Raw genomic sequence first — 14375 nt, forward strand, 5'->3', positions numbered from 1 at the left:
CTTCCTGCTGCTCCCTCGCTCTCACTGGGGATCCTAATTAAGCTTGGCTGCTTTTTGATGTTGTCACCGTGGCAACAGTCACCATGACGAGGCTGGGCCTGCACACGCACACACGCGCGCTTTCACGTGGGCATGCACACGCGTACGTTTGCTCATTTTTAAGCAAGGTCCAACGTTTGACCTGAGCCCGTTGGCTTATAATTTTGTAAGTGCACATGTTGGCGTGTAGGAAAACATGCTTCCTGTTGAGCCAGCCACCGCTTAACGATGGACTATCGGGAAGGCATCGTTAGGTGGTCAAGGCAGGGATGGTCATCAGACAGCTGGCAACCACACAGCTTCTCGTAACATTCTGTTTTCATTTGTTTTCCTGAAGAGACGTTAGAGTTTGTTCAATCCCCTTGAGGTGTGTCATAAAATAAAAAGTGACAGTTCATTTCCCTTGGCAAGTGCCTAGTAATTCTTATTCCCAGTACAAAGGTGTTCCTTTTTAGTTCACTCTCTATTTTTAATCATAACCTTTTATTTACACACAAAAATGTGAGCCAAGCTGTGAAACACAGAACAAAAGCATGTGCTTAGATGTTTGCTACGGGGATGTCAAACCCCTTGCGGGTTACGTTTATTTTTGTAACAGTTCTCATGTTGCCGATAGTCTTATACTCAAAAGCACAATTGGGGAAGCACTCTGAGGGCTGTGTGAGGTTTATTAAATATCTGTTATGATGGTATCAGTATTAAGTGAGACGTACGCCTAAGGAAGACAATGTCGGTGTTTGTGTGTGCTATGTGTGGTAGAGTAAACCCAAAGGTTTGGGTTCAATTTCCATGCTTTGGTGGCCATGTCAATGAATTCTTGTGAAAGATACTCAATCCCACATCACATGCTGTGCCATTAGGTCAAGGGGGGTAGCAATGACATATCGCTTCAAGTGCCTTGAAGGTGGAAAAACTATATACATACTAGTGAAAATCCATTGTAATCATTACCCGTACAGATAATAAATTGGTACTCCTAAGAATGTCATGATATTGTCAAAAATTAGTTTTAAGGAAAAAAAAACATCTACATCAATCAGCCACTCAACCCTCAATTCTTTGCTATTTAATTTGTTAATCCAAACAAATCAGATGTCTATCAGCATCCCAGAACTAATGTATTTTCTGCCCTTGTATGATCTTTTCATTTCCTCTTCATTCATCTCTTTCCTCCACTCCTCCCATCATTACCCCACCCTCACCCACTCTCAGCTCTCTATGTAATGAAACCATCCTTTAGTGCTTTCCTTTTAACGTCCCCTCTCATAACATCAAGATTAACACAGCAATTAGCAACAAAAACATTCGTATACAACAGGGGGGAGAAGTACAATTAGAGGAGACGGTCACCCTGTCCTCTTCTCGGAGAATACTGAGATAAGCGGCACGTCTTGTTTTTTTTCCTTTTTTGCTAAGTAGTCCCGACACCAATGACTCCGCAAGTGTACTAAACGCCGGAGTCACTGTATGTTGTGCTAATGAGCACGCACCGATGCTCAATAGATGCTGATCAAAAGCCGTTTAGCCTTATTGAAAATAGCAGGCACTGCTTTTCAATCATGGCATCCATCAGGCGTACTGATAAGTCGACTCCTCTGCTCACATTTCTCCCGTCTCCGCAGCTGTTTGTCATCGACAACGGGGCGGACGACTGGCGTATCGCCATGACGATGGAGAGGGTTCTGCTGATCGCTCTGGAGCTGCTGGTGTCGGCTGTGCACCCGGTGCCCGGCGACTTCAAGTTCCAGTGGCGGGCGCGCTTGGCCTTCTCGTACGCGCCATCGCAGGCCGAGGCCGACCTGGACATGGTGTTGAGCGTGCCCATGTTCCTCCGCCTCTACCTCATCGCCAGGGTCATGCTCCTGCACAGCAAACTCTTCACTGACGCCTCCTCCAGGAGTATAGGTGCACTGAATAAGGTAAGACGTCGAAATGTATTCATCCCTTTCCTATAGTAATGCTTACCCTCGTTTGGGTCAATGGTAAGACTAAAGAAAGTCTCGGTCAATCATAAAAAGTCAGAGCTGCTAAATACTTCGATTCTTCCATCGTTTACTACGCCAGTTTTTACCAAACTGCTGAATACGCATTTTATATTAAAAAAAGAAATTCTACGAAGAGGAATGGTAAAATGGTAAAATTACTTCTGGCTCAAACAATGAAATGACTGACTTTCTTCCATTTCCATGCCACTTTAACTTAACTCTCTATTCCAACTCGCCGCATGATAAAATCAATGAGACTTGACTGTAAGTTGCACCCAAAAAATCGGTGCCTATCATATAAAAATATTTGTTACCTGTTGCTTTTCGTACCTCGCGGATGTGATCAAGTGGCAATGCTGACAATCCAGCCCAAAATTATTTTAATACACTGTCAATACTTATGGAGCTTTGCTAGTGCTTAAAATAGCTTTTTTTTTAATACCTTCTGCGACGATTCAATCATTTAAATCAAGAGTGTCAGACTCGGGTTGGTTCGCGGGCCGCTTTAACGTCAACTTGATTTCACGTGGGCCGGACCATTTTAGATATGATATTTAGATATTTTTTTATAAATGGATTAAAAGAACTGGATATTCAGTTTTTTTTATAGATCTAAAACAATGTTCATTTTAGCTTTTTTTTATATATTTTTAGATTTTACTAAATTATTTTTGAACTAAAAACACAGGAAAAATTGATTAAAAATCTGCAATTATTGATTTAAAAGGGGGAAAATCAGGAAATTTAATATACATCTATACTCTTCATTTTAATTTGATCCTAAAACAGAAAGTCAGCACCTCATGATTTACTTTCCCGGGCCACACAAAATGATGCGGTGGGCCAGATTTGGCCCCCGGGCCACCACTTTGACACGTGATTTAAATAGTGTGGAAAAAATGATGATTTTGCAATTTTAATGTCAGCCGTGGTGGTAGTACTCATAGCGTGTTGAAGCGGTGCTTGATGTAAAATGTTCGAAAACCCCTACTACAGACGAAAAGCCAATTATTATTCATAAATGTCAAGGCAAAAATGTTAACCGATTGTAGAAAAGAGACAGAATGAATGCTTTGGGAATAATGCTAGAGAACAATTTCATTAAAACTTGCATTCATGGACACAGTTCAAACACAGCCGGCAGTTTGCCTATTTATCCTGAGGTCAGATCAGTCAGTTACTGTTTTATCTGCCTGATGCAACTGTCGCCTTCCCTTGAAATCAAAGACATTTGTCTATAGTAAAATCATACCACAATATAGGAGAAAGGAACAATGCCTCACACTAAATTTTTTTTAAAAAGTTCATAAATTCCAGCAATATATCTCTAAATAGGGTTACTGAACTGTTCTGCAACCATAAAAAACATCAATACCATTAAAAAACGAAACTGTATGGACAACAAGGAAAGTTCAGAATCAACACTTAACGAATAATATGACCCCAAAATTTCAAATGTCTTATCCAGGCATGCTGCCTGGCATGTGCCGTCGACTTTAAGCTGCATAACTCAGACTTGCAAACCGTTATTTCTCTGTGCTGCCCTGCATGAAAATGGTAAGGTCAAAAAGCTCTTGAGCTCAAATGAGATCTGTGTTCTTGCGCCATACTTCCAATCACACATCTTTTCTTTTCACTAGAGACATAAGCTACGTGGAATCCTTTTTTAACACAATGTGAGATGAGAACTTGAAATGGGAGCAAGATATTACATGCAGCTCAAATGGGCCATGAAAAGAAAAGATCCAGGTAGTGGGGGGAATGCGCCGAAGTTGTGCACTATATGATCGGAGCAAACCTTGTTAAGGACGTTTTTCAGTTTTTGCATTATAATTACATACTCTATCGGTTTAGTTGAGTTTATACTGCATTGTATATTTCTTCTTGTAAATCAAAACAAAAATAATAGCAGAACCAATAGCTTGTAAATCACAAAAGTCATATGTTGGGCCACACATGTATGGGAGAGGAAATATAATAAATGAATGAAAAACCTTTGAATTCTCCATAGCTATAATTGTTCATGTATAATTCGGACGTGAGGTCGACTGCACTCCATAAAAAAGTCAATGAGTAAATCTTAATGTAAAAATGGATTCATAAACAATTGCAAAAAAATACTGTATCTCAATGCACTGTTTAACAATGGTAACACATTGCACAGAGGTAGAACAACACCCATGTGGTAGTCACTCTTCCTACCTTGTCAAGTGCTTTTATTATTTAAAACAGTCATGTGACCACTGTTTGTAAATGGGAAAGGCGAAAAATTGCAGGATTTTGTGTTACAGCTCTCTTTGTGCACTGACAAACAAGCATAAGAGTGTTGCAAATCCGACTGCATTATGTATACTGACTCAGTCAGTTCTTATGTTTCCAGTCCATCTCTTGCAGCAAAATGACTGTGTCACTTAATAAAAGCAAATTAATGCGGATTATCTGACAAGAAGAACAAAAGCTTCAAGCCAAGTCAAATGATATAGTTCATAAGTATAGGGTCGTGACAAGCTACATGCAGATGGTAACTCCTACAAGCCCTAAACTCAATTTCATGTTTTATGTAAGTGGGTTTCAAGTAAAGCCAGTTTGAAAGTGACATTATTTGCATTCATTTTACACAGGCTCCAATTTTTTTTTTTTTATAAAATGTGTCATAAGGGTATGTGGATGTGTTGCAGGTGCATTTCAACACAAGGTTTGTCATGAAAACACTGATGACAATCTGTCCCGGGACGGTGCTGCTGGTCTTCAGCATCTCTCTGTGGATTATTGCTGCCTGGACGGTACGAGTCTGTGAGAGGTAAGGAATACATTGTATGCATGACTGGAATGGATAATATGTTGGACATATACATGGATGGAATATTGAACAAGAAATCAAATACGAATGTCTGGTTACCTAACCACAGTTCATTTGTTGCAACACAAAACAGTAATATTTTAATTGTATGATTAGTTCCAGACAAACTAAATGGTTACAGTAAGTGTCTTTAAATCAAAAGTTAGTAAATGTTTTGCCTGTGTTCTAATAAGAAAAACCTTTAGTCAGAAAAGTGGCTGAAATCTGCTTCGAATGAGTAGTTTTGGATTAATTGAGGTTTGAAATTGAGGACTTATCAATTATTTTGATGGTGCTAGTTGAAAGAGGAACCTATTTGACCGAAAAGTAGATATTTTAACCCTTTCAGGGACAGTGGTCACTATAGTGGACAGCTATTCAAAAGTAGCTTTTTCCAATATGAATGTAAATAATAATAAAACACCTTTAACTATTTACAGGACAAGTGCATGCCACTGATGTTGATAAATGTCCAATTAAAACTGTTAGGATAAAAAAGAAAAAAAATGCACATGAAAAAGCTTAATCACAGATACTTAACTCTTTGCCTGTCATTGAAAAATGATCAAGGACAAACAAGGAAGAAAATTATTTTTTTCTATGCTTATTAGGATCAATGATCCAATTTGTCTGGCAGTCTTTTTAATGTATCATCCCCTGTTTTTAGTTTCTTCAAGGGCAAAAACAAGGCAATATGGGGAATTTAGCATTGGTTAATAAGCTTATTTAAATGCATAAATGCCCTGCTGGTGGGAAGCCCTCATTTGGGTGGCATCCAAATTTGATTGGCATTGCTTCTCTTTCTGCAAGCCAAACTAATGAATGGGACAGAAAAGGGCAGCAAATGAGGTGAGAAACCTAACAAAAAAGTGTGGCAGTGCTTTCAAGACATGGCAAAAAATGCACTTTTGAAGACATTCGGGGATATAATCCACAGGTACTAGATGTGTTTCTATTGAATATTATTTGAAAACACAACATTGTGTTGGATGCTTTGTGGATGTTTTGGTTGCTAGGGTAACCAGCGTGTGCTCGTGTGAGAACACAGATACTACAGTATCTTGTAGCTAAAAGAGCTGCAGCTTTGCATTCTACTGTATATTCTCTTTCCAGGCTTAAAGCTTTCGTGCACGAATTAAGCTCAACAAATTCATGATGAATGAACAAAGTAGTGCTTGTAATATATATGGAATTTTAATGACTCACATATTTCCTTTTAAAAGACATTTTTCTATAAACTTTATTCTTGTTTATTGTTTGTTTTTGCATGTATGCTCTGTAGTGATGTTAATAATATTAGTTCATATTTCACCATTCACATGCAAATATAGTTTAGTTTTTTTTCAACTCGTATTACTTCCAGATATACGTAGTTTTTTCTTCTCTTAGAATCATCTTTTTTTTATTATTATTATAATCCTCCCCACATCTTTGAAATGTCACTCTTAGGTGAAATGCTTCAATTATTATCATCTCTTGGTATCCATGTGCAAATTTGTGTACATTTATTACAATATTGCTACACGCTCTTTCCTTTGAGCACCATTGAACTTAATTTTGTGTGTGTTGTCCAGGTATCACGATGCACAGGATGTGACCAGCAACTTCCTGGGTGCGATGTGGCTGATCTCCATCACTTTTCTGTCCATTGGCTACGGAGACATGGTCCCTCATACCTACTGTGGCAAAGGAGTGTGTCTGCTTACTGGAATTATGGTGGGTTCTAGGCATGTACCACTTCCTTTAATGATACTGATCTGTACTACTCCAACTATTCTGACAGTCAATCGCTATTCTTTTTAGAGTCCACATGTGCTTATGTCAAGCTCTCTTTCACACTCCCGTTCTCTCAGTGCTATTGGCACCTTGTTTGAAAGGTCATCCGATTAGAGTGCACTTTACCTGGGAAATACTGCTGTTGGTTGGTCCCAAGACAAGTCCTTGATGTTCATGTATCGGCATGTGTCCTCATTGCATAATGGGAACCCCCCCTTTACCTGAGCGTACACCCTCGTGCTTTCCGCCTCTCTTGGTCATTTTCCCGTCTTATCTTTTTCTGTTTAAAACATTTCACTTCTCTCACTGCCCATCCACTACTCCTCGTCCTCCGCTGTTTATTTCCATCCCCCTCCCCCCGTCCGTCTCTCGGCGCCTCTTTCATTGCTTCACTTCCCCTCTGACTCGCCTGGATTCCTTTCAAACAGATTATGGCAGTCTGCACCGCTCTCCATCACAACGTCTAGTTATTGAGTGATGGAAGACGATTAGTCCAATGTGAGGCTATAATAGAGTTTTTAAGTCGTTGCAAATGTCCCCAAAAGTCTGTCGACTTTGAGACATTTTACAAGGTCAGGCAAAGGGATGAGGATTGAAATGGAACATGTTAACAATGATTGCTTCCCTCAAAGGGCATGTAGCACCAGAGACTAATTGAGAGACGCCATACAGTGGGTGCGGGCCTCAATTTGGGATGATGCCTTTTTTTAAAATTTTTACCTAATCGCATTAACGCTGTGAATGACAGAATGATTTAATTCTCCAAGCGCGTCAGCTGTCTTTCTCAGAAGCGCCTTTTCCTTCAAATGCAAATTCATCGTGGAGATGCTTTCAAATCTATTTTCTGTCAAGTAATTGAAGCCACTTGGATGTATTTTCAATGTATTTACAGAGGCGAAATATTCAGACACTCGTCAAGTCATTATTATGTAGGAGGCAATTTACTCCAAGACAATCAAGGTATTTGTGAACTCTAGAAGTGGGGAATGAAAGGAAAATTGAATCTTCTACATTGTAAAAGCATCACACACAGTTATAGCCACAACACCTACCCCAGGTGTGCACTGAATCCCGTCCCCTAGCTCGAAGCAGTATAGCCACACACAAATAATATTTACGGGCCAGATGCGCCTGAAAACGGGAGGGTCGCTCATCCTCGACAAAATTCATACTGCAGGGGGACTATATTGTTTTTCCTTGGCAAGGCGAATTTGACCAATTTTGACAAAAATCTTGGGCTATTTCTTTCCGTGCTAAGCAATTATCCAAAATTCAAAGTTGTTGATGGATTTGTAGGGAATGAGCGAATCTTGAATTGCATTCCCAGTTGTATTTGCAGCCAGTGTGACTCACCCCTGAGTAATTGGGGAGGGTCTGTAACAATCTGGAGTTTTTTTGTAAGTGCTGGAGAAGTAAACTATAGGAGTAGTCAGAGGGAAGATAAAAACAGGGATCACTGGTTCAACGGCACACTGAGAGAAGGTGGGACGAAGGTAGATAAATCGGGGAAGTGAAAGAAGGTTGTTTTTGTTATTTTATGAATGTGGGGTCAAAGATGAATCCAGGGTTTTGACTCTGTGAAGAGAGCGTGAGTATGCGAATATCAATGAAGAAGTCCTGGGGGGAGGAATGGAGGGTTTGATCCAATGATGATAAACTCTGATTTATTGCAGTTCAGTTTGAGGAAGCTTTAGGTTTTGATTTGTTGCACTGTTATACAAGCTGCAAAAGTTAAAGTAGACACACAAATGTTTCCTAGGCTTTTTTTAACGGAAACAAAAATGACAAATGTGATGTGAAAAATAGGAGCATTTGCAACCCTGACGTGTCTTGACTAATACGTTTCATGACTCTGTTTCTCTTAAGTCATGCAATTGTCATATTCACTCATTGTTACATTACTGTCAGACTTTCAAGTATAACTGAAATGGACAAGTTAATGAAAAGGATTGCGTGCAAAAAAATACGTGAGTGTAGGATACATAAATAGTGGCTTTGTTAGAGCGAATGGTAACATAGGTTCAAAGGTTCGTAGTGCACACTTTTTAATGTTGTTGTCATTTGGTCATTACAATTACCGTGAAACACGAGTTTCAGCTCCCTCTTCAAATTGCTACTTTGCACGTATGTGAAGATGCTGATTAAAACAATGTAATTGAATCAGTGGGGAGCTTGTCAATTAAAACGGAATCCTATTACCTTGGTAAAGGCTAAATGTTTAATAGCAATCTTCTGACGACCAGCCTTGAAACACTCGCAAAACAAGGGGGGTGGATGCTAAAGTCCCATGCCTGCTGCAACAGGATGCATCCCCCACACACACTCTTAAGAGGACTCCCACTCACGCAAATGCAAACGCACTGTCACGCGTGCGCTTTCCTCTCCTCTATACAAAGAGAAGTCTCACGGTCATTACTATGACAACACACTCTTCACTGGCTGTGCAAGTGGAGGCTATTGACAAAGTACGGCCAAAGTTGTACAAGTTGAATCATTTTAAACGCACACGGGTTTGAGCCCCCTAGGCCACAGCATTATAGCTGCACACAAATATTTTTTTAGCATTCACATACCAATTGTCCTGCTGCCATTAGAGAGAGATTGAGAGATAGCTGGACTCATAGGAGAAGGTAACATCGGTAGCCAGGCAGAAAAGTAGGTATTTATAGCAAGGTATATACTGCATATTGCATAATAAAGACTCATACGAGGTACGTGGGTAGAATGTATTCCTCTTCTCATTTCTTGAACAGAGACACTGTGAACTCAATTACCTGTCGATATAGTTTCTGTATCTTTTTGCAAGCTGTTGCTTGAAACAAAAATGATCCAATTGTCTCCTTGCTGCGTGTAATTGTCCCACCATGACATAGATGGTATTTCCCCATTTTCTGACAGCCAGGTGGATGGCTGCGCCGTGGCAGAGAAAGCGAGGGGAAATGCTCGGGCATATGAAATTAATCACAACGGTTCGCTTCAGTTTATCTGTGGAGATTGCGAAGGGAACCCCTCCGGAAAGCAACACGCGTGGGCTTTCGCACAAAAAAAAGCCTTACGCGCGCATACGTGTACACAATGGAAAAAAATGGCAACGTGATGATGCGGACCACGGAGCACATTTGTACACCGATTTAACACAGTATTCTGCACATATAGCAGTAATTCACAGGTTTTTTTTAAGTCAAAAGCAGCGATTTGTGGTACAGTTGGGCTTCCTCTTGTGGCACTGGAAAGAATCACTGAATTCAAGGTTTGATAAATATGTTCTATTGCAAATAAGATATCTGTCACACATTTATCACTAAAAAAATGTACCTTAAATTGTGCTGATTTACCGCATAGCTCATGTATGGCATTGTTTAATATTTGCTTGGTGAACTATTCTGTGAGTGTTGGGTGGCATGTTCAATGTATTTTAATTGAATTGTTACACACATTTTTTTTCCAACAATGGAGTCTAAACTTTTGTTGTCCACCCAGGGCCACAACTTAAGGGGGTACTGTGCCACCCAGGGTCCCGACTCTAGGGCACTCATTTTGATGACATAAAGGGGACGTGGTTGGGTGAGAGGAGAGTATAAAACAAATGTAAGATGATGTGCACAGCAATAATCTAGTGTTTCAGTATTAATATATATCTGTCAGCTCTATCGGTCGTCTGTAGGGGCCCGTGTAGTATGAAGTGCCCAAGCGAGTGACAACTGCTTTAGAATAATAATGAATTTAGTTTTCAATTGCTTTTGGTTTACTGTTTATTCATAGGTCACTTGGAGTTAGAAAACCAATGCGTCAAGCATCAATGTAGGTTTTCTTGGCTTTGCATCTTATTTTATTCAGAGTTGTGGAAGAGTAAGTGGACATGGGCACAAATTCTTGTTTGTTGCATTTGACTGAAGTCAGGAAAAGTTATTTGTAGGTGGAAAATTGTTAGTGTTCTTCTTCGATGACTTTTTTTTTTTCCCTTTCCGCTCCAGCTGCATGGAAGGAAGTGGTGCCCATACATTTTCATTAAAGGCGCTTAATCTTAATTCATTGCTTATCGGGAGATGTGTGACCTCATTAACATTGCTTCGTTCGCCGTGTTGTCTGTCCGCTTCCTCCTGGATTCATTCCGCCTTTGCCATTTGTATGCACTTGCAGCGCTTCATTCCCTTTATCTTTGACTCCCTGCCTCTATCCATCCTCCTCCTTCTCTATCCAAACCCCACAACTCCCTCTCATCCTCCTCTTCAAGCCCTTCCCGGCTTTCGGCATCCCCATTGAAAACAGAGTCAAATCTGAAAGTTAAATAACTCCAACGTCCTCCCGGTGTTCCTCTTCACTGAGCAAACGCCGTTGTTAGGCAAAGGGAGCCAGTGTACCTTTTCAAACCTCCGAGCCCCCTTTACGCCACGAGAAGACTGACACGAGGTAATTAAGATTGGCGGGGTCCTATTAAACGACATTATGATGTGTCAGTCACTGATGCTTTTCCCAGCATACATCTCCTTCACATATTTGAAAAGTATGGAAGGAGGGATATTACACCAGATGGATTGGGGGTTAAAATAGACTTGGCTTGCTCGTCGACATGAAGAATTGCGGATATGGAACGGAAGTCTCCAACCTAATCCTGTTTCCGCTCTCTTTCCCCCCCCTCTCTCTCCTATCACTTCTGTTTGGCGCTGTCTTCTCCATGTTTGTGTTAGCCCATCACTCACTCGGGTATAATTCCCAAAGTGAAATTTCAACCAACCCTTTCCCCTTGGCGACTGATTCCGTTTTCTGTTTCCACCTATGCCCGCAAATCCTCCTTTTCTGCAGGGTGCCGGTTGCACGGCTCTGGTGGTTGCCGTGGTAGCAAGAAAGCTGGAGCTGACCAAGGCCGAAAAGCACGTACACAACTTCATGATGGACACACAGCTCACAAAAAGGGTGCGTAAAAACCTTGTGTGGTGCAATTGTGCTCGTTTTAATGAATGTGACAAAAAAGTGTTTAAAATGATCCAAAAAGAACAAAAACGTTTTTAGCATTTTGGTTTTGAAAAGGTACCGACCTTCACATTGACGTGCAAAAATTATTCATTAATATGGATGGCACACTAGTAGCAGCACTAGTTTCACAAGTTAGATGATTGAAAGTTCAGTACTTCCAACTTTATTGTGTCATGTAACGTGTAACATTTCGAGGATCTCAGCAAGCTGAATCAGATGACCAATGACTTTGGATAAATAGCGGACCCCCCCTGAAAAGGTCACCTGTCAATCATAGGGTATTTGGACATAGGCAACCATTGACACTTACACAATCACTGTATAGGAACTGAAAAATATGCCATTTAGTTTTACTTCTCAGTGGCCATTTGGGCATTTAGAATGAAAATGATAACAACGACACTCGTTAAATTCGACATAGGAACCCATTTTATTTGCATTTTCAAGTTGTACAATCATACACAGATATTCCAAAACTACGCAATTGTGAGGTATGCATTTATGACTTATCTACTTCTTTAGGTGTTCCGCGATAGTCGGGGATTGACAGCTTGTTGCTTTGCTGGGTCTCTATCGCACTCTACAACAACAGAAGCTTGTTGTCACTGTCACGTTGCCATGTTATTTTAGAGAGTGAAAGGAATGAAAGGTTATCTCCTCAGATCTTGACTCACCAAATGTCTTGTGATCTTTCCCTCACTTCGTTTTTCACTGTGTCGTCTTCAAATTCTGCCGCTCCGCTTCCACAAGTGTGACATTTGTCTCTTATTATAAAAATACCGCACCGCAATTTCAATCTGTCACCTTCTGTTCTTTGCTTTTCTTTCCTGGGTGCCCTCGCCATTTGGCCTCTCTTTCCTCATTCCTGGCCCTTTTGAATTTTTTATACAATTCAGAGACCCACGTTTTAAAAATAGCGCCCTGTATCAAATATGTAGAGTACATTATGGCAGTGGGGTATGTGGGAGACTGAGCGAAAAAGGGATGATCAATGACTTTACAGATTCAAAGTAGGAATAGAGACTCGTCAGGTGGTCCTATGGTCGTCCTTCCGTCTCACAACATGTTTGACAAATAGGAAAGCACTCACAAGGAAATCATCGTCACACTTCTCATTAAATTGTTTTGTTTTTCTCAGATTTAAAAGCTGTCGTGAATATATTTTTTGTTTGTTTTTTCAATGAGCTCTCTGCTTCATCCGTCAGCTGCTGCTCTCTAGATTAAACCATAAAGAGACTAAAGAGCAGCCTCAAAGCTGTGTGTAATCCAATCGGAGCATTAGGCACATGTGTGGGCTTTTTTAAAAATATATATCCATCATTGTCGTTTTGAATTAGCCGAGGCTTTCTGCGTTTCTTCTGTGTAACTCATCAATCCCGCTGGGAAATGCCTCTCTGGCTGAGATGTAATGCCTTCTTTATCCGCGCTGGCCTCTAAAGTATTTTCTTTGCATATTGAAATGATTTTTCCCCACACCAGAAATGGCATACAATTTATTTATTTATTTAAAAAGTGATGTGATCTCAATTAACACACCGAGTGTTTTCAAGTGTTTTGGGTGCTCGGCGTACAGTGTGCATGGTGACATTTCCTTCAAAGGGTCTTGGGTGTACCCGGCGGTAATTGTCTCCTGCCCTCGATTACTGAGCGACTAATGATTGAAGCCGTTGTGTGCACATTGATTTACATGTGCCCGGGCTTTCTCAGTCACATAGCCACAACGCAATCACTCAAGGCTATAATGATGAATAATGCAACAATAGACTACCCCTGACATCCTGTCCATCCTGCCCACATGCTACGTACTATATACACTCAGGGAAACAGAACTACACACAAAAGCGTGCCATATACTTCAAAGGCAGGTTGCTTTCCCATTTTCATGGGTAAACAAGAATCGATTGCCAATTAGTTGGAGGTCTTGTAGATTGTCAGTAAGGGTTTGTACGAATACAATCAGGTCCATACATATAAGAATGTATGCACAATTCTATTTTTTTGTCCATCTCCCAATATTTATGGACCTGACTGTACGTATTTTAACATTTGTCTTGTATTAGTGGTGAGCTGGGCTTGATTTTCACCTGTAATGCCTGTCAGAAGCTGGTCCACGGAGACCATACAGTAATTTTAATGTGTGCACACCAGGGTGGCAAACTAGCAATTCTGTATAAAACTCATCCGAACATGCATACGATTTGAGAGACATTCTCCAACAGTGCTCAGAAGGAAACTGCTCTGTTGAACACACACCAGAAATACTCATGGGGATGCATTATTGAAGAGATGCCAGAGTGATGGAGGGAGTGCCTCAAGCAGTTGGGAGTTCCATAGTCTGCTCAACCATACGCTGGGGTTGGGAGTTAAACCAGCAGTGATTTTTTTTCCAAGCCCAATTACTAAAGCTATTTCTTACCAGGTTAATAGTTCATTAAGAATGGTAATGTGTTAAAAGAACCAAAAAATACCTTAACTTTAAAAGAGGCATTTTCTCTATTATATATTCATCCATCTTGTTCCACTTTAGTACTAGGGATTGGGGCATGGAGAAAGCAGTTTTAGCAGACTTTTTTTTGCCCAGACTTTTCCCTCTCAATTTCTTCCGGGAGGAATCCTGAGGCATCGCCAAGCAGACCTGGAAACCTCATATTTCTTCATGTGACTTTGAACTTTAAAATCATCATTCGTGTCACTACTGACTACCTCAATTCTAAGTTTGCATCTGGCCAAATGTCTGTCTATCACTCACTCTCTTCATCTCT

The 14375-nt window shown here is 40.5% G+C and overlaps 1 protein-coding gene across 2 annotated transcripts in view; it reads left to right on the plus strand.

Annotated features, from left to right (window-relative positions):
- kcnn3 (potassium intermediate/small conductance calcium-activated channel, subfamily N, member 3) overlaps positions 1 to 14375 on the plus strand; it is a 57346-nt gene that overhangs the window by 25675 nt on the left and 17296 nt on the right. For both annotated transcript variants that reach the window (XM_077598044.1, XM_077598043.1), the window contains 4 exons: positions 1662 to 1958; positions 4703 to 4824; positions 6438 to 6579; positions 11443 to 11553. In XM_077598044.1, coding sequence (XP_077454170.1) covers positions 1662 to 1958; positions 4703 to 4824; positions 6438 to 6579; positions 11443 to 11553 — 672 coding nt within the window. The remainder of the gene's footprint in view (positions 1 to 1661; positions 1959 to 4702; positions 4825 to 6437; positions 6580 to 11442; positions 11554 to 14375) is intronic.

This window comes from Stigmatopora argus, chromosome 4 (genome assembly GCF_051989625.1).
Source record: "Stigmatopora argus isolate UIUO_Sarg chromosome 4, RoL_Sarg_1.0, whole genome shotgun sequence".
Taxonomy (NCBI): Eukaryota; Metazoa; Chordata; class Actinopteri; order Syngnathiformes; family Syngnathidae; genus Stigmatopora; species Stigmatopora argus.